The 17904-nt window shown below is 48.5% G+C and overlaps 1 protein-coding gene across 1 annotated transcript; it reads left to right on the top strand.

Moving 5' to 3' along the window:
- Positions 1-829: 829 nt before the first annotated feature.
- Positions 830-11103, top strand: usp31 (ubiquitin specific peptidase 31). The gene is made up of 16 exons (XM_076038481.1): positions 830-2104; positions 2300-2425; positions 3082-3176; positions 3268-3360; positions 3758-3893; positions 4232-4379; positions 4462-4642; positions 4724-4835; positions 5289-5383; positions 6193-6270; positions 6869-6998; positions 7495-7614; positions 7956-8181; positions 8370-8528; positions 8622-8774; positions 9377-11103. The coding sequence occupies exons 1-16, from the start codon at positions 1580-1582 to the stop codon at positions 10849-10851; spliced, it is 3852 nt and encodes a 1283-aa protein (XP_075894596.1). The 5' UTR covers positions 830-1579; the 3' UTR covers positions 10852-11103.
- Positions 11104-17904: the final 6801 nt, after the last annotated feature.

Genomic DNA, 17904 nt, shown 5'->3' with positions numbered 1-17904 from the left:
TTTTTCCTTACAGCATTCAGAAAACTGCCGACATTCATTGGTGATAAGTGTGATAAGTGTCTCTGCATCATGGAAACACGTTGTGCAAGAATGTAGAGTCTTTATCTCTTGCCTGTTTTACACTGACGTCAATTTTGACTGGACGTCAATTTGCAAGCGTTTTCACTTCAGTTCAGCTAATTTAATTACACCCAATTAATTACTGTATTATTTTTCTCTGAAGACACACTTCTTTAAATCCCTTGCTCATTGTGCCTCCCTCAGGCAGGATAATGAACTGTCGTCCTTACTATTGTGTTTAACTTTCTTAAATATATTTTTAAAGTCTGACATATTATTCTTCCTAGAGTTCCTTGAAACCAGTTCTTTTTTACAACCATATGTAAAATGACAGGAAATATTAAAAAGGCATTGGCTGTGTTTTGTAAACACGTTCTGGTTCATTTATAAATATAAAAACAAGACATAACAAATATGCTTCCAGTCATCTAGTCAATGCTTTATGGGAAGCTGGTTTAACATTATTGAAACTCACTGTGTTTTTGGATACAAAAGGTCAAGTTATTGCAAGGCCACAACATGTACAATTGAGCAAGTACTTATGCTTCTTTCTTGTATTTACACGCACCAGTATCTTGTCAGAATATAGGCATTTGTGTGTTAAATTTCACCAAAAAATAAAAATAAAAATCTATGTATAAAAAAAAGCCCTGATAATTAGAATCTAACAGAAACAGAAGACTGGTTTAGAACTGGCTGCTACTCTGACTCCGGACCAGAAGGAGGCGACAACGTCCTTCTGAACCAGCATCGCAAATGCCAACGCGAACAAAAAACTGAAAGACGGCGAGGAAGAAGAAGTAAAACGATCCTCCTGTGTGATAGATTCACTCGCTTCCAGAGATGACAAATGATAGGTCAACCGCATTTTGGACGCATTCTTTCCTGGGGTGACCTGAACTTGCACGACATGGCGGAATACCGTTTTCTTTGGGACGCGGACAGACCGCCGACCAGCACCGAGCTGCCTGGTCCTGCTGCTGGGCTTACTGTTGTTGTTGTTGTTGTGGTAGCAGCTAGCGCCAGTGGAGCTAATGTAGCTAACACTCCCCGTAGTCGCTCTCCGGCGTAACCGATGTTGTTTCACCGCAGCGGGGAGGTTCACCGTAACGCCAAGGTAACCCCGGAGCCTGCTGCAAGTCCACGCCAACTAACCCGAGCAATGTTTATGTTAGGAGTCGTAACTGGTTACGCAACCGGTCCCTGCCAGTGTTTGGGGCAAGGTTGCGAGCGGTTTGCCTAACGTTGTTGACAAGCGCCTCGAAGTGCAACTGTGTGTTTTTGGTGGCGGAGTGGGTGAGTAAAACGAACACCCTAGTAAAGGATGGAGCTATTCGCCGAGGTTTGCGACCTCACAGACTTGTTAGCAGCCCGGCGCTGTCGCTGTCTGCATACACATGCAGGAGCCGCTGCCAGCGCGCAGTGAGGGCACCCTTCGCGGCATCTCTGCCCAAGTTGTGGGACTGTGAAAAGGAGTGAAGGGTGAGCAGCAGCAGCAGCAGCAGCAGCAGCAGCAATCATGTCGTGCAAAGCCGCGGCCAAAGACAAGAAGTCAAGCTTCGGCAAGAAGCTGTTCCGCCGAGGCTCGGTGCGCTCGGTGGGCAGCTTCATGAGCAGGGTCCTGCGGACGCTGACAGCCCTGTCTCACTTCGGATCGGAGGTGCAGACCGAGGACGACAAGGATGACGGAGGCTTCTCCACCTACAAGTCCGGGAGCAAGGACGTCCCCATGGACGATGGCGACCTAGGGGGCTTCCTGTGTGGGGAGAGGGTCCCCGGGGTGTCGGGTCTCAAGAACCACGGCAACACGTGCTTCATGAACGCCATCCTGCAGTGTCTGAGCAACACCGAACTCTTCGCCGAGTACCTGGTTCTGGAGCACTACAAGGATTCGGAGCTGGAGGAGGACAGGCCCAGGACGAACGGCATACACCTGCAGAAGAAGGGCTCGCTTGCGAAAGGAGAGGTGACGGAGCAGCTGTCCGGGCTGGTGCGGGCTCTCTGGACGTTTGAGTACACGCCACAGCATAGCAGGGAGTTTAAGGTAAAGCCACTGTCTGCATGCATCCCACTCTTGCTCTTGCCTTGGTCATCTTTCTTTATGCAGACGTCTGCAAAAAGGAGCAACACTCCCAACAGAAATGCCGATGAGGATGTGCAGCTAATGAACCTTAATGGGAAGCCATGCCTTGACCTCCACCGGGCTCCGCAATCAGTGTTGTTGCACTTTGTCTTGCAGAACGCCGTGTCCAAAAACGCCACCCAGTTTAAAGGCAACGCTCAGCACGACGCACAGGAGTTTCTGCTGTGGCTGCTTGACAGAGTTCACGAGGACCTCCACACCAACAGCCGGCCCGCCATCAAGGTGAGCCGCTGAGATGGCTGGATGGTTCTGTGGAGTCGTAACACTTGCCCGGCTGCAGTTGTGTCAGTGCGAGGTCAGGCTGCTGCACCTGTGTGAGGCCAAGATACTCGAAAACAAAAGAGGCCAAACGTGTTGTCACAAGTGTGAGGGTTTGCACAGCCTGAGAGGAAGACGGTCCTGTTATTAGTGTCAGATGCACGACGCAGGTCTTTATTGGTGTTTGATAGATGATCGGGATTGGCTGCCAGACAATCTGCAGTGCCAAAAGTATTTTACTCTATCGCTGTAAGATCCTAATTGTACACTAAAGCTGGAAGGTTTGTAGCAGCAATGCAAACTTTGTATTTGAGTAGTTGGAACATTCTCTAAACCCAGTGTTCGTTTAATTTTAAATGGCCATAGTTGACTAAATGGTTCCATGTGATGCAAAAATAACTTTGCTTATGTTTTCTAACCGTAATCTGTGTTTCTAGTCTGTCAACAAACTCCTCAGAACGTTTGCTTCCAGAAAGAAAATCCATAATTTTCTACTTTTGCTTGTTCTGCTTTTCTGCTGTTTTTGCAATGTCACAAAAAAATACAGCCTGTAACCCAATAACCTGGCATTATTAATAATTTAGACATCCAAATCTGACTTGCAAACTGTATGTGTTCAGCCACCTATTGAAGAAGATGACCAGAGCCTTGAAGGCCCGTCTCCTCCGCTCTCTGCCGGCTCGTTTGTACAGGAACTCTTCCAGGCTCAGTACAGGTAAACTAAGTTCTCCAATAGATTTTCTCCCTCCCTCAGTTTTGCCAAATGTTCTGTTTGTGTTCTAATGATGTGATCTTTGTCCTGCCAGGTCCTCTCTCACCTGCCCACATTGCCAAAAGCAGAGCAACACCTTCGATCCCTTCCTGTGCATCTCGCTGCCAATCCCGCTGCCACACACACGGTGCGTTTCTCCCACGCCTCGCTACACCGCCATCGATTGACACGTACGGAACTGGTCGCCACCGTACAGCAATTGCGGCTGCACAACTGTGCGTGTTGATGCAAACGTTTTGTTGTTTGGCGTGAAAAGTGTGCGAGGCGGTGCAGTTCCTGGGAATCTGAAGCAAGGATCAGTTCTCGAGGAGCAGGAATGTGGCCTGGTTCGGTAGGATTTCGCGTGGGCGGCAAACAGGTGTGGGAGGAGCGTGCACGGCTCCCAGATTCAAAACAAAACAGTGGCCCTTTTGTTTTGGGGGTCTCTGCAGTCAACGTTGCACTGAAGCAGCTGCAGGCGTTTTTTTTTTTTTTTTCTTCTTTTCTGCAGAAGCTGAAACTGTTTTTTTTTTTCTCTCCCTCAGACCCCTGTATGTGACGGTGGTCTACCAGGGGAAGTACTCCCACTGCATGAGGATCGGGGTGGCCGTCCCCCTCAACAGCACCGTCTATCGCCTCAGAGATGCCGTCTCACGCGAGACCAAGATCCCCATGGACCAGGTGCTATTCCCGTCTCTCAGCGACTCAGCGTCTGACACACTGTGGGGCTGCGTCACTGCAGCTCAGTGTTACTGTAGGACACCGTTCTACCCTGGAGGAGCAGCGTGTAACCCATTCCCCCCCCCCCGGATAAGCAGTCACACAATGAGACATGTTTCAACACACTTAAGTTGCGCTGCAGCAACTGCTCAGTGCTGCTGACTGGAGCTGAAAATGTGTCACACTAAATATTGATGAGGGCCAGAGTTGTTGCATGAGGAGGAATGTTGCAATGGAACTTCAGGACAATAATGTTGTATAAAACTAAATGAAATGTTTTTTTTTCTTCCCTCTTCCAGTTTGTTTTGACTGAAATGTACTACGATGGCTTCCACCGCTCGTTCTGCGACGACGATGATGATCTCAACATCATCCAGGAGAGCGACTCCATATTTGCCTTCGAGACACCGGAGACCTTCAAACTGGAAAATCTACGCACAAAAAGAGGTGCACCTCTTTTTTTCCCCTCCAAATCTCTGTTTTCTTATCATGAGTCGTTTCTTAATTAACTACCGTATCTGGTTGACAGGGAGTCTTCTGGCGAACCTGAATCACAACCACTTGAAGTACGGGCCGGAGATCAGCAGGACGCCGTCTTTTATGCAGGGGGCCATGACTCCCTTAACTGCATCGCCAAATAAAAACCTGGGACCTGAAAAAATTATCCTTCTGGTGTGTAACAGAGCGTGTAGTGGCCATCAAGGAAAGAGGTATAACTAAAATATAAATTCAAAAATTTCCAACTTGAACAGTTTTTGGTGTTTGCAGAAATGACTATTCCTATTTTTTAGGTTCGGACTCCCTTTTGTGCTGTACATGGAGCGCACTGTGACCTGGGATGCTCTACAGAAAGAGATTCTGGAGAAAATGCGGCATCTCCTGAGGCCTGGGGTCTACATTCAGGTACAGGAGGGTGAAGCAGCAGGATTCTTTTCTTTTTTCATATCTTTCCATCTCCCCACAGCTAAGGTTCCGCAATAAACCCAGTTTAAATTTTGTTTTTTTTATTCTAGACTCTTGTTGAGTGATGAATTCATGAAAAAAAAACTCTTTAGATCTCTGGAAAACAACATGTTTAACCCCCTGCTTACAGGCTCACACAAAAAAATGCTTAATTGACACGTTTAGAAGTGGACAAAAGCGAGCAACTGCTTGGTGGTTGGCAAAGATCAAACCGACACCTCGTTAGGTTCCCTTTGTGATATCACAATGTGAAAAGCAGAGCAAGCAGCAGCATATATTATTTCTGCTGAGTTGGCTGACAGGACAGAGACACAAATAGTTTTTTTAAACACCGGTTAACCAAATGTTACATCACATGTATGTTTTGATTGTATTTTTTTTTGTCTTTTTCAGGTTGGACCTTTCAGTCTTCGGGTGGTGGGTGTGGTTGGCATCACCTACCTCCTTCCTCAAGATGAGAGACCACTGTGTCACCCGACTGTTGACAGGTCAGACTTTCAGAACAGTGTTACGGCCCAGTCATAACAGTCCAGTGTGTTTTTTTTCTTTTTGCAGCTAAGTAAAAGCTGCATTAAGAGCCGTTAAGACTAATTTGCAGGGAAACGGTGAATGCGAGTTAAGCCGAAAGCAAAGCGTGCATGAGTGCAGCGAGGTGAAGACAGGTCTGTTCTTGGGACTCTGACTTAATCTCCAGATTGCAAACTCCTTGTTCTTTAATCTTGCGGTGACACTCTGGCCAAGCCAGCCGTGTTCCTCTCAGAGTCCTGCAGCTGTTGCAAGTCTGGACACGACAACGGCTGCGTGGTGAACCCACCAGTTTAGCACGTTTGGCTCGTTAATCTCTCGAGTTCCCAACAGTAAAACAAGTCACGACACAAGTGCTGCAAACGGAGGAAAAAAAAATCAAAAATCAGTTATTTCTTTTCCTCCAACAGTATTCCCATTTTAACAGCTTTTTATTATTAATGTTATTATTTCAAAATCCAGTTTCCAGATGATTGTAGTGGAGCGTTTGCAGACACAGATCGTTGCAAGAAAACATGGATAAAAAGAAAAAAACATAATCTGAAACCTTTTGGACATTCATTCTTCACATTTCATTTTTCTCTGGAGGAGCTCTCCTGTTCACGCTGACCTCCAACAGCAAGTAAATGCTTGCTGATGTAGTTGTGCGCAGTGATTTCCCTCACAAAAGGTTTCCGTGAATGAGGAGCTTGAGAAGAATGAGCAGCTATTTATAAATGACAGCCGTTTAAGCGTCTGTATTTTTGCGTTGTTTGTTTTTCCCCTGCCGCAGAGCGTACAAGTCCTGCGGACAAGGAGGGCCTCCTCATGTCAAGATCGTGGTGGAGTGGGACAAAGAGACCAAGGACTAGTGAGTGAAAGGATTCCTGTTTGATATGGGCGTGTGTTTTGATTTACGTTTGCGCTGTGCGGAAAAAAAAAGAAAGGAAGCCGATTCATTTTTCTTGTGTTTTGCTCTCATGCCAGAGTGATCTCAGCGTCTGGTTTATGTCAAGTATCGGATTAAACACAGCGTTGGGGAAAAACTGCTGCGCTCGTATCCGTGTCGGTGCGGCAGTTTAAAGTAGGAGCGGCGAAAGGGAAATTGATGATGGCACTCTCATTGTGCAGCGTTTCTGAAGAAAACACACTTCATTCGACTTAAGCAGTTTATTTTAGCCAAAACAAAAGGGGGCTTTTTTTCAGCAGAATATATTTTGAGACTCTCTATTGCGGTGCCCTTCCCTGTTTTCTCTGCTATTCATCATTTATTTAAAGCCGCCCAATCTTCTGGCGCATGGGATCAAATTTGAATCAATCATCATTTGTCAACCCGATCAACTCTGCAAGCTCAAGTCCTGGAAATAGATTTCATTGACAGAAGCCAGTTTGTGTCAAGTCTGATCAGATAACGTCTTCGCTGTCCCATGAACTGGCCTCTGTTTCTGCCCCTCTGTCGCCCCCTGCAGTCTGTTCGGACACACCGAGGAGGAGTACATCCCTGACGCCGAGAGCGTGTACCTGCACCGGGAGCAGCACCATCAGCCGCAGGCCTGCACGCTCGCCCAGTGCTTCCAGCTCTACACCAAGGAGGAGCAGGTATCACAGCAGTCGCCGCCGCGCACACGGACTGAACCGCACACACACTTGCATACTGCCGCGTCAGTGGTTTCGACTCGGAGCAATTAAATCCTGGATTTTCTTCGGGCACGCCGTCGGCGTTGAGTTTATTTTAATTACAACGTCCCCGTTTCGTCTTCGCCGTTGATTTACTCCTCTGCTACTGCCGAGGCTCCGAAAGGCCTCGCGCTGTCTGAGGGTTTTACTGCGTTATTTGACTCCTCGTGCTATGTTTGGAACGCTCTTGAGAACAGTCCCCACGCATGCATTGTGGTTTGAAGTGCGTGTGATTCTCCGCTGGCGTACGAGAGCGAGAAGGGAGAGGAAAGAACTTCCAGGGCTGTTTTATACCCACTGTGGTTGGAGGGGGTTGTTCCTGATTGGTGCTCTCTTTCTGTGTGTGTGTGTGTGTGTGTGTGTGTGTGTGTGTGTGTGTGTGTGTGTGTGTGTGTGTGTGTGTGTGTGTGTGTTCCAGCTGGCCCCAGACGATGCCTGGCGCTGCCCCCACTGCAAGCAGCTCCAGCAGGGCCGCATTAAGCTCAGCCTGTGGACGCTGCCAGATGTGCTCATACTGCACCTCAAGAGGTTCAGACAGGTATCTCACCTTCACACAATCCTGTCTGCGCTTGTCATAACCACTGAGTTACAGATACTTTTGTAATTTAGCGATTTCTTACAAGTTACTTATTTCAGATCTCATGGTATTGGCGGAGAAACCTCAGAAAACGGCTCAGTCAACCTCCTGTCTGCAGCCCTTAGCAGAAACCTAGAGGGTTTTTTTTCTTTTAACTGTGGATGTTTTGAATATCTCTGTAGAGGTGTCTGTGACATCACAAAGGGCAAACATGAATCCGCAGACACTTTGACAGTCTCGTATTCATACAGCGTACAGTGGAATGTGTTTTCCTTCCCAAACGCTGGCCTGCCTGTCCTCAGGAGGGCGACCGCAGGGTGAAGATGCAGAACATGGTGCGCTTCCCGCTGATGGGCATGGACATGGCGCCTCACGTGGTCAAGAGGAGCCAGAGCAGCTGGAGCTTGCCCTCCCACTGGTCGCCGTGGAGACGGCCCTACGGCCTGGGCAGGAACCCGGATGACTTCTTGTACGACCTGTACGCCGTGTGCAACCACCACGGCAACATGCACGGAGGCCACTACACCGGTAAGCACCACTGGCTGTGGGTCATGTTGGAGTGAATGGAGTTTGGTGGTCAGACTCACTGAGATAAAGGCTCAGATCACACGGTCACTAACTTTCTAAAAATTTCGACAATGGTATGCAAATGGAAATGCGGCTTGTGTGTTTCTTATCATATGAAAGCCACTGCATTCTTTGCCTCTTCTGCTCAGCCTACTGTAAGAACTCCATCGACGGCCAGTGGTACTGCTTCGACGACAGCGAGGTGTCGCCCGTGGCTGACGAGGACGTGTGCCAGCAGACGGCCTACATCCTCTTCTACCAGCGGAGGACGGCCATCCCCTCCTGGTCGGCCAACAGCTCCGTGGCAGGTTGGGATCTTGCCTTTAGCAAAAGTGTTGCAGCATTGCAGGAGATGGACGATTGCTTCCTTGCTTAATTACTTATTGTCTTCCTTCCTGCAGGTTCTACCAGTTCGTCCCTGTGCGATCACTGGATCAACCGGCTGCCTGGCAGTCGGCCTGCCAGCTTGGCCTCCGGAGCCTCGTCCAGACGAACCTCGCTGGCGTCGCTGGCCGAGTCTGTGGAGTTCCCACCTGAGCGCAATGAAGACGACGGTACCGTCGCACATTTTTATAACAATAATCATACATTTTATTTAAAGGCGTCTTTCTGGCACAAGGCATGTTCTTAAAAAAAACAGATTTTTCAGGTCTTTCAAATTTTTGTCCTGCCTTAAAAAAAACAATTCTTTCTTTCACCACTGGGTGTCACTAGTTACTTAGCCTCTCCCCTGTCTCACATGCGGCACAACTATCATGAGAACAACACGTTCATTTTTTTAACACAAGCTTTTTAATCCTCTGCAGTCAGTATTCAGGTGACTCCTGCTGCCTCCGCCCTCTGGAACTCACTCACAACTTCAATCTGTGTCTGCACTGACCTGCCATCACTACTCAAAACACACCTTTTCCATACTGCTTTTAATGCTTTATTACTGTTTGATTGATTCTCACCTTTCTGTTTTCTCTTATTTTACACCACGTTCTTGATTTATATGTTGGTATATCAACTGCAAACTTTATTCTGATGTGTTTTAACCTTTACTTTTTTGTAAAATGTCTTTGAGGACTTTGAAAAGCGGTTTATAAATAAAATGTAAAAGGTGGATGGCAGCTCTTGACTTCCTCTCCACGTGCTTCCTGTTTTTTTTCTTCAGGAGGATTCTCCGTGCGGCCCTTCGTGAGGAGCATCCAGCGCCAGAGCCAGTCCTCACGCTCCTCGGTGGCGAGCCCCCTGGCCCTGAGCGACAGCGGCGTCAAGCCCTCCTGGTCCCTCTCGGCCAAGCTGCACATGAGATCCAACTCCCCCTCGCGGCTCTCCCTGGACTCCCGCTGCTCCCCTCCGCTGGAGAGGATCGGGGAGGCGGGCGACGACAAGGTCTCCACCTCCTGCTTCGGCAGCTACAGCCGGCACGAGCGCTACTTCGGCAGCCGCTCGCCGCTGTCCTCCATGGAGAGCAACGCGAGCGAGCAGGACGGCGGCAAGCGCTTCCTGGACATGGTGTACTGCCGCGCCCCCACGCCGGTGGACAGGAAGGGCGGCAAGAGCGACTCGACGGAAAACAACAACCAGATCACGGCCGTGGACCAGAACATCGTCTCGGCTCAAGCCACGCCCACCAAGGAGCCGAAGCGCAAGAGCAGCGTCGGCGGCTTCGCCTCCAAGCTGGAGAGCGCGGCCTCGGCCAAGAGCTGCGGCAAGGCGGAGCAGGAGAAGACCTCCAAGAAGCGGCTGTGCTCCACCCTCAAGACCCCCGAGACGCCGGGCAAAGGCAAGAAGGCGAGCGGCGCCAAGGAGAAGAGCGCGGGCGCCAAGAAGAGCTCCGCGACGCCCAGCGGGACCCCCGCCAAGAAGAAGGAGCCGCCCCCAGAAGCGACGCCGCTGCAGCGCTCGTGCGGCTGCTCCACGCCGCTGTCGTCGGCTTCGCCCTCGCCCCCCGCCAACAAGAGCGCCGCCGCCGCCGCCGCCACCGCCATCGACAAAGGCTCCGGCGGCAGCCGCAGGAGGCTGGTGGAGAGGAGCTGCAGCAGGGACTCCATGCACTCCAACCTGGCGGCGGGCAGCGCCCTCCGAGGCAGCCCGCTCACCCGCTCGCCCGCCCCCAAGGGCAGCAGCGAGAGCGGCGCTCGCCGCCTCATCAGGAGCTCCAGCAGCAGCTCGTCCGTCACCAGCCTGCGCTCGCCCAGCGTGGCCACCAGGGGCAGCAAGCCCGAGGAGAAGGGCCTGTCCTTCTTCAAGAACGCCCTGCGCCAGCGGGAGAGCCGGCGCTCGGCCGACCTGGGCAAGAGCAGCCTGCTGGCCAAGAAGAGCTCGGAGAGGACCAGCAAGCAGAACGGAGCCAGGGAGGCGCCGGCGGCGGGCGGCGGCGAAAAGGGGAAGGCGGGAAACGGCTCCTCCCCCCCACCGTCCACGTCCACGTCCACGTCGGTGGACGAGACAAAGCCGGAGGTGAAGGCGACGTCCAGGCCGGCCGGCTCTCTGGGCCGCAGCCTGCTGGCCGTCGCCAAGTCCAAGTCTTCCACCGCCGAGGGCGGAGTCAAGTCGGCCGCCAGCGGGAAGAGGCCACTGGACCGGGTGGTCTCGTCCCGCAAGCTGTCGTCGCCGGCACGGACAGCGCCACGGCCGCAGTGACCTCCGACCCCTGACCTCCGACCCCTGTCCCCCGACCTCCGACTCGCTTCCATAACGCAGCTACTTTTCTTTGTGCCTCTCGTCTCCGTCTAGGCGAGCACCAAACACTTTCGTGAAGAGATTGTTTTCTCTTTATTTTTTTGGATGTTATTTTTCTCACACCGGCATCAAAAACCGGCTCCGAGGATTTAACTTTGGCAACTGACGTCGAGTATTTTTAGCCCTTTTTTATTTTTTTATTTTTTTTCATTTTTTTTAAAGCTGCACATCATCGGGATGGTAAGTCGCCAGCTCTGGCTTTTTATTTGTTTGTGCGATGCCACCAAGAACCTCTCGGAGCGTTAAAGCAGGGAAGGTGGCTCAGGGTTATCAGCGCACCTCGTCACGTCTCTGGCGTGGAGGACGTAGCAGCAGTGAATCACCGGCATTGAGCTCGGCGCCGCAGAGGGAGATAGATGCGAGGGCCGACAGCGCCGGCTGTCAGGTAATCCACTTATCGCGACGCGAGCCGCGTTTTATTCTGCCCCGTATCGCCGCAAACTGTAAATTCAGTTTTGCTGAAATTTATCCGGCTGATAAAAAAAAAAAAGTCATTCAAACAGCAGCAGCTTGTACCTAAAAAAACAAAAAAAAAGGGAGACATTAAAGGGAAAACCAATATTTTTAACCTTTTATGCCCAAACGATGCATAATTTGCCTCGTAGAGATTTGTAAAGTGGTGTTTTTCTTTCTTCTTCTTTTTATTTTTTTAAAAATTTCACACGCGAATGAGCTGAGCTGGCTCGCCACATTTTGAACCTCGTCTAATATTCGTCCAAGAAACAAAAAAAATGTATGACCAAAACCAAACCGCTGGGGAAATACAGAATACGCAGCCGCAGCAGGGCCGGCCACATTCCCAATAACTGTGACAATTCTACCTGGTCGTCCAATCCTGCAGTCTGTTCAAAACACTTAATGAATGAACCTCAGACACAAATGAATAAACAAAGTAGGCATCAATACACATGCATGCAAAAGGAAAAGGAAAAATCCCATTGAGAGGTCATGACAGTCAAACTGAGATGAAAAAGAATTTGGAACTTTTCTCCCCTGAATTATATGTATAAATATATTAAGAAAACAACTTTATTTTGTTTTATATCAGTGCTTTTCACTAGAAATGTATTTTGTCACAGTAGGGACTTTTATTCTGAAAGGGATTGCATTGCTTTGGAATGAAACCCTTAAAAAAAAAAAAACAACGAAACGAACGTATGCATATATTTAGTGTGACGTGTGAACACATACTGATGAGAAAGAACCCAGTGAACTCGCTTCCTTCCTTCATCATGAGCATCTTAATGATCTTAAGCGCCTTTCAATGCTGTACATGGAAAACTAATAATAGCCTTTGGCAACATAGTAGTCTACTACTGTATGCATCACTGAGTAGGAATGTTGTATTGTACGCACTTTGTAGAGTTAAACTAGACTCCTTTCATTAGAATAGTCAGGAATATATATATATATACATACATATGCACATATATGAATATAGATACACGCCAACTTAGCATCGCAGTAATTACATTTTTAATGTAGTATTTCTTCGTTGGAGACATATCACAGTATCAGCTGTAGGTAAAGGGTACGTTTGTTTTCCACACCTGGTGCTGCAGCGGGTCCCACTGCTCCCCTGGCACCGAGCGTGGCTGATGTGCAGATGTGGAGCAGTCAGAGTCGAGGAGACCCCCACTGTGGCACTGCGATCACAGCCGATCTGATTCTTAAAGTAGCCTGAAGTCGCAGCCACCGTACAGTCGACACCAGCAGGTGTGTTTTCAGTGAATGCAAGTGGATCTTCTTTTTTTTTTTTTTACTTACTTGACACAGTTCTTTGTGTAACTTTTAAACGGCTGAAATGTTTCTCAGTGGCATCACAATCACATTTGGAGTTGATACTGCACACGTTGAGCCTGTTTTCAAGATTTTGGGCTGATCAGCAGCTTTTAAAGGTCCCACATTATTCTCACATCTTCGTTCATCCTGAACTCTGCTGCAGCAGCCTCCCAATGATGAAGAATCCAAAGAGACTCTCTGGGTCTCCAGAAAAAAAAGCATGTTTAGCCCTGTGGTTACAGCCTTCTGCAAAAAAAAAAGGAAAAAAAAAAAAGGTAATAAGCGTCTTGTTCGATCTTCCAAGTGATTAGGAGTCTTATTGCTCTTTTGAGACGGGTGTCCTTGCCCCTTGTGACATCACAAGGGGTATATTTCTTTTCTTCCAGAGCTGTGACAGATGGTCTGGGACTTTTCATTTCTTTATTGAACTATTGACAAGATCACAGGACAGCGTTTGTTTTTTTTTTTGTTTTTTTTTACACGAGTAATCTAAATCTTCAGATTTAGATTAACAGCAGCAAAATCTGTCTTTTGTTCCATTCAACCGAAAATCTGACACCGTCGTCGCAGCGAGTCTCTCCAGCGTCAGCGGCTCCTCTCCGCTTCCTGTCAGGAATCTTTGCATGTCACTTTGGATCGCAAGCCGGCAGAGATCTCAAACCCTTTGACCCCCACAGAGGCTGTCGTGCACTTTAGAACTGGACCACTGTTCTCACACAGACTTCAGCAACCTGCCGGTCAGCAAAAGAAAACCTTTATTGGATTCAGCCAAAACAAAAAAAAACTTGGTGCGCCAGGACGTGAGGCCTCTCACGCCTGGCACTTTGTGCGATTTTTATTTTTTTATTTTATTTTATATATATTTTTTGGTCTATGCATCGTAAGGCTTGGTCCCAATGCACTAAAGTGGATAATCTCAAACACAGAATCGTCTTATTTTGGTGTTTTGCTCCGATTTCAGCGGCTGCGTTCTCACTGTGCACCTGCACTGCGTCTTCCCCGCTTGGCTGCCCGTCCCAGTTATTACTCTTAGCAATAGGTTGATGTTTGAATCACTTCCTGGATGGCTCATCGGTTTTTTTGGTGTCACATGAACTGTGTCGTGTGGCAGAATTTTTCGGAGCTCCAAAATACCAACAAAGATCTTCCTGTGCTGTACTGGACTCCACACAAGTGTATGACAATAATGCGTTCAGGTCCAGTCCTGCTGATGGAGGATGTAGAAAATCTCTCTCTCTATTTTTTTTTCTTCTCCTTTTTAACAATTTCTGGCCAGTGTACAGATGTAAGAATGATAAAAGAATGCAGCGCGGCATGTCAACACTAATGCATGTATTTCATTAACTATGCAAAAGTCTTTCCTTCAGCTGTGTATAAGAGGCAGAGCATGGCTGGGTCTTTTTTTTTTCTTCCCCTGGCTTCATTTGCACATCATGTTTCATCATCTTGTTCCTGTACAGTTGAAATACAGTATATATATATATATATATGAAAAAAATATATTTACTGATTGCTTTCAGCATCCAATGTTTGTATCACACATTCCTCCTCCTTTTTTGTAACTCTGCTGTTCTGTGCTCTCTGGGTGCTCCTACCAAAGTGGTAGATTGCCGTCTTTAATTTCATACATTTCTCTCTTTGGGGACGGGAGGGACACGTTGTTTTAAGGATTTCTTGTTGTACACCAGCAGAGACAAACTAACACTATCAATGTGATAAGTTTCCGGGCATCGTATTATATAGCCTCATCATCTGTGTGTGTGTGCGTGTGTGCGTGTGTGTGTGTGAGTGTGTGTGTGTGTGTGTGCGCGTGTGTGCTGGAGGGAGGGAGGAGAAGAAAAGCCTTCGAAAAACATCCACGTTCAAAAGTGCTGACGAAGCCTCGTGCGAAGGCACTTCAAGTCACGATATGTAGCTAAACGCAATATGGGAAGATGACAGAGCTGTAGTTTTATATCGCAGTGTGTACAGTAACATCCGCTCCATTTTTTTTTTTTTTTTTGTTGTTGCATAAATTACACCTTGTTTCCTGATGGCGGGTCACGTCATCGGCGGCTCCCGTGACGCTGGCCGTTTTCTGCGAGGTGAAGTCGTTTTAAAATTCCGCCTTTTCTTTGCCACATTCTGCCGCTGTAGCACGGCTGCAATAACGAGCAAACTGGAAGTCGCTCTGCTCCGCTGACGCTGTAGCACCACAGTGACACTGCTGCATGTCCATGCAGCAGCTTCACCAGTTTCCAGTCCAGCGCCACTTCGTCGGGCACATATTAACGAATCGTAGGGACGTTTCTTTTTTATTTTTGTTGTTGTTTTGTTTGTCTTTGTATTTTTTTTATTTAGACGGAAGCACTACTAAACAGACAGACGGGACTTTTGTCAAGCCTTAAAAAAACAAAAAAAAAACAAGTAACGATGAAATTGTAACAGATTCTGTCTTAGCTTCGAGGAGCTTTGCAGTGACCAGATGACTGTGGTGGATCTGTGTCTGAAGCTGCACAGGAACACAACATGACTTAATACATACCAAGTGTCCAGTGTTTGTCTTTTACCTGTGTTTTTTATGTTGTAGTTCATATTTTTGCATCCTTTTTTTTCATAATTTTGAGTTCTTTCTTGGAAAACATTGCGTTTAACATCTTGACTATTTTCTAAGGTTTTATTTCTCATAAGGGTCACTCTCCTCCATCACATGTCTCTGTTTGAAAATGTATCTATGTTGAGCGTTCTGACATTCAGTGGTTTCTTTTGACCAAATTCTCTTATTGTCAAAGTCTTTGGTGTTAATTTATTTCTCATTTTGTTCATCATGTATGCACTTTTTTTAAATGGTTATTTCTGCAAAAGGACAAGTGTGTATATACTTTGTTGGTTTTACTCATGCAAATGCAAACTGGAAAGTCTGATTAAAAAGAAAAAGAAAACTCCTGAAAGTGTCCAGTGGAGTGTTGTGTTGCTGCGTGAGTGTGGTGGTTCCGACACTAGAGGGAGCCTTCATGTAATGAATAATCAAGCGGCGGGAGTGTGCGCAGCGTGCAGCTCTTTGCTGTCACAGAGGCTCACTGATGCATCATTAAGAAAAAAATGAAAATAAGTGAAAAGCAACATGAGCGGCAGCGCTGCACAACATTTTGTTTATCGCTATTTGGGGAAAGCTGCAGATGGATTAACGCCTGCGGAGCCTCCTGCTCCCGCTGGGCGAGACATCAATGAGAGCTGCGGCTCAGCAGCATCTTCCGCATCTTCACGTCCGCGGCTGCTGCTGCTGCTGCTGCTGCTACTGCATCTCCACCAAAGATCTTGTGCGCAGTGTCAGCGGGACGCACGTTCTGAGGGAGATGATTTCATTTTTAATGTCTGGAGACGTCGACATTTTGATCCGTCGTGCACACCCCGTCGGGCCTCGGCCTACGCACGCAGAAGCGGGTTCATTGTCTCGGATGCTGTTCTGTGATGCATGTCAGCTTGAGACAGGAAGTGGATGTACATGAGAAGGTGTGTCCAAACTTTTGACCGGTAGTATTGACGTACCCGTGTTTGTCATCAGCATATTGAGTGAGCAGCAGCAAAAGAATGTTGCCTGCCACCGTCGCCTTCATCCAAACTGTCATCTGCATGGAAACTCATGTCACAGAGCATCGTAGCCGGCTCACCAGCAGCTCCCTTCTGTAAGTCAATTGAAATTTACTGAGGCAGCAGCAGCAGTAGTGATCACCACATGCCCCCGGTACCTACAGTGCACCATCACTCCACACCTCTCAGTACAGTGGAGTTACTTTGTGCTTTTATCTCCTTTTGTCCCCTCTTTTGACTTCACCTCAGAGTCCACAGAGGGAGAGGAAAAAAAATCAATAGCAATTGATTTTTTTGGGCGGCAGGAGAAGGCGGTTGGAATTCAAGGGGAAGAACCAGGGGGGTGAGACAGAGACGGAGAGGTACTCGCCGAGTGGCGCGAGCCCCTCAAGTGTATACGCACGTGCTGGCACAGCTAAAGGTCGCCGACGCGAACCACTCTGTAACTGCGGATTATGGAGTGTCTCGGCCTCGCAGCTCTCACACGTGAGATAAGAATAATGGCTGCAGCACCGGAGCTGTAGGAGGGCAACGGTGTCGGCTCCTCCCACAGGGCGGCATTTATCGACGCGTGCGCTCAAATACACTGAAAATGTATCCTGGAAATACCCTGCTGATGTCAAAGGTCAGCGGCGTGGGCCCAACCAAGATATGCATGAACACCAGCAGCACAGGCAACCGTACTATTCTGTAACCGTACAGGGGCGAAGAATAGCGGCGAGTTTCATGAAAGAAAAAAAAACAAAACGAAAGAAACAGCCACCAGCTGCAACATCTATACTGCGCTAATGTCCGTAGCACCAGCAAGGCTCCCGTTCACTTCCTGTTTTCTCCCCCCTCTGGTGCTCCCACAGATGCTTCCTGGTTTGGTCTCGACTGAAATGATGCTGATTGCAAACGAGAACCCGAGTTCCAGTCTGAGACTGTAATTGGAAAGACTCTCTGACGGAGGCTGGCAAGATGGACAATCAAGATTTCAGAGAAGAGAAATCTGAGCGAACCGGCGAGCTGCCGCGCCAAACCGAGGCTCTGGCCGGCCCACTCTCACTCTCACCATTAATATGTCATGTTCTTTCTTGTAGCGGCCAATTAGCCGCCTGTTTTTCTCCGCCAAAGCCGTGCTTCGTTTCACATTCACTTTCACACCGCCTGTTTGTTAGCTACTTCTCCTTTCTCCTCGCCTCCTCCTCCTCCTCCTCCTCCTCCGCCGTCCTCTCAGTCAGCCGTCACCGGATAATGTTGAAAGCAGGACAAGGGAGCAACAGAAGCGCACTACAGAGAAGGAGAAGCAGCAGCAGCAGCAGCAGCAGCAGGAGGAGGAGGAGGAGGAGAAGTGGTGGTGCAGAAGCTTTTGATTCTTGTTGCACGGCTGGTGCAGGGGCGAAGGGGGGGTAGAGGGGAGGGGGTTCTGGTGGGTCAGTGCAGCTGACAGCCTGGAGATTGACAGCACAGCATCGGACAGCACGAGCAGTGATCCAAGTCATCAGCAGAGGGATGGGGGGAGGCGGAGAGGCTGCAGATGTGGATCGACTCTCAACTCCAAGTGTGTGTGTGTGTGTGTGTGTGTGTGTGTGTGTGTGGGACATCCTCTTATATTTGTGT

This window comes from Nelusetta ayraudi, unplaced genomic scaffold, assembly GCF_046127955.1.
Source record: "Nelusetta ayraudi isolate G7.1 ecotype Tasmania unplaced genomic scaffold, CSIRO-AGI_Nayr_v1 ptg000057l, whole genome shotgun sequence".
NCBI classification, from domain to species: domain Eukaryota; kingdom Metazoa; phylum Chordata; class Actinopteri; order Tetraodontiformes; family Monacanthidae; genus Nelusetta; species Nelusetta ayraudi.
This window is presented reverse-complemented; position numbering and strand designations above follow the sequence as displayed.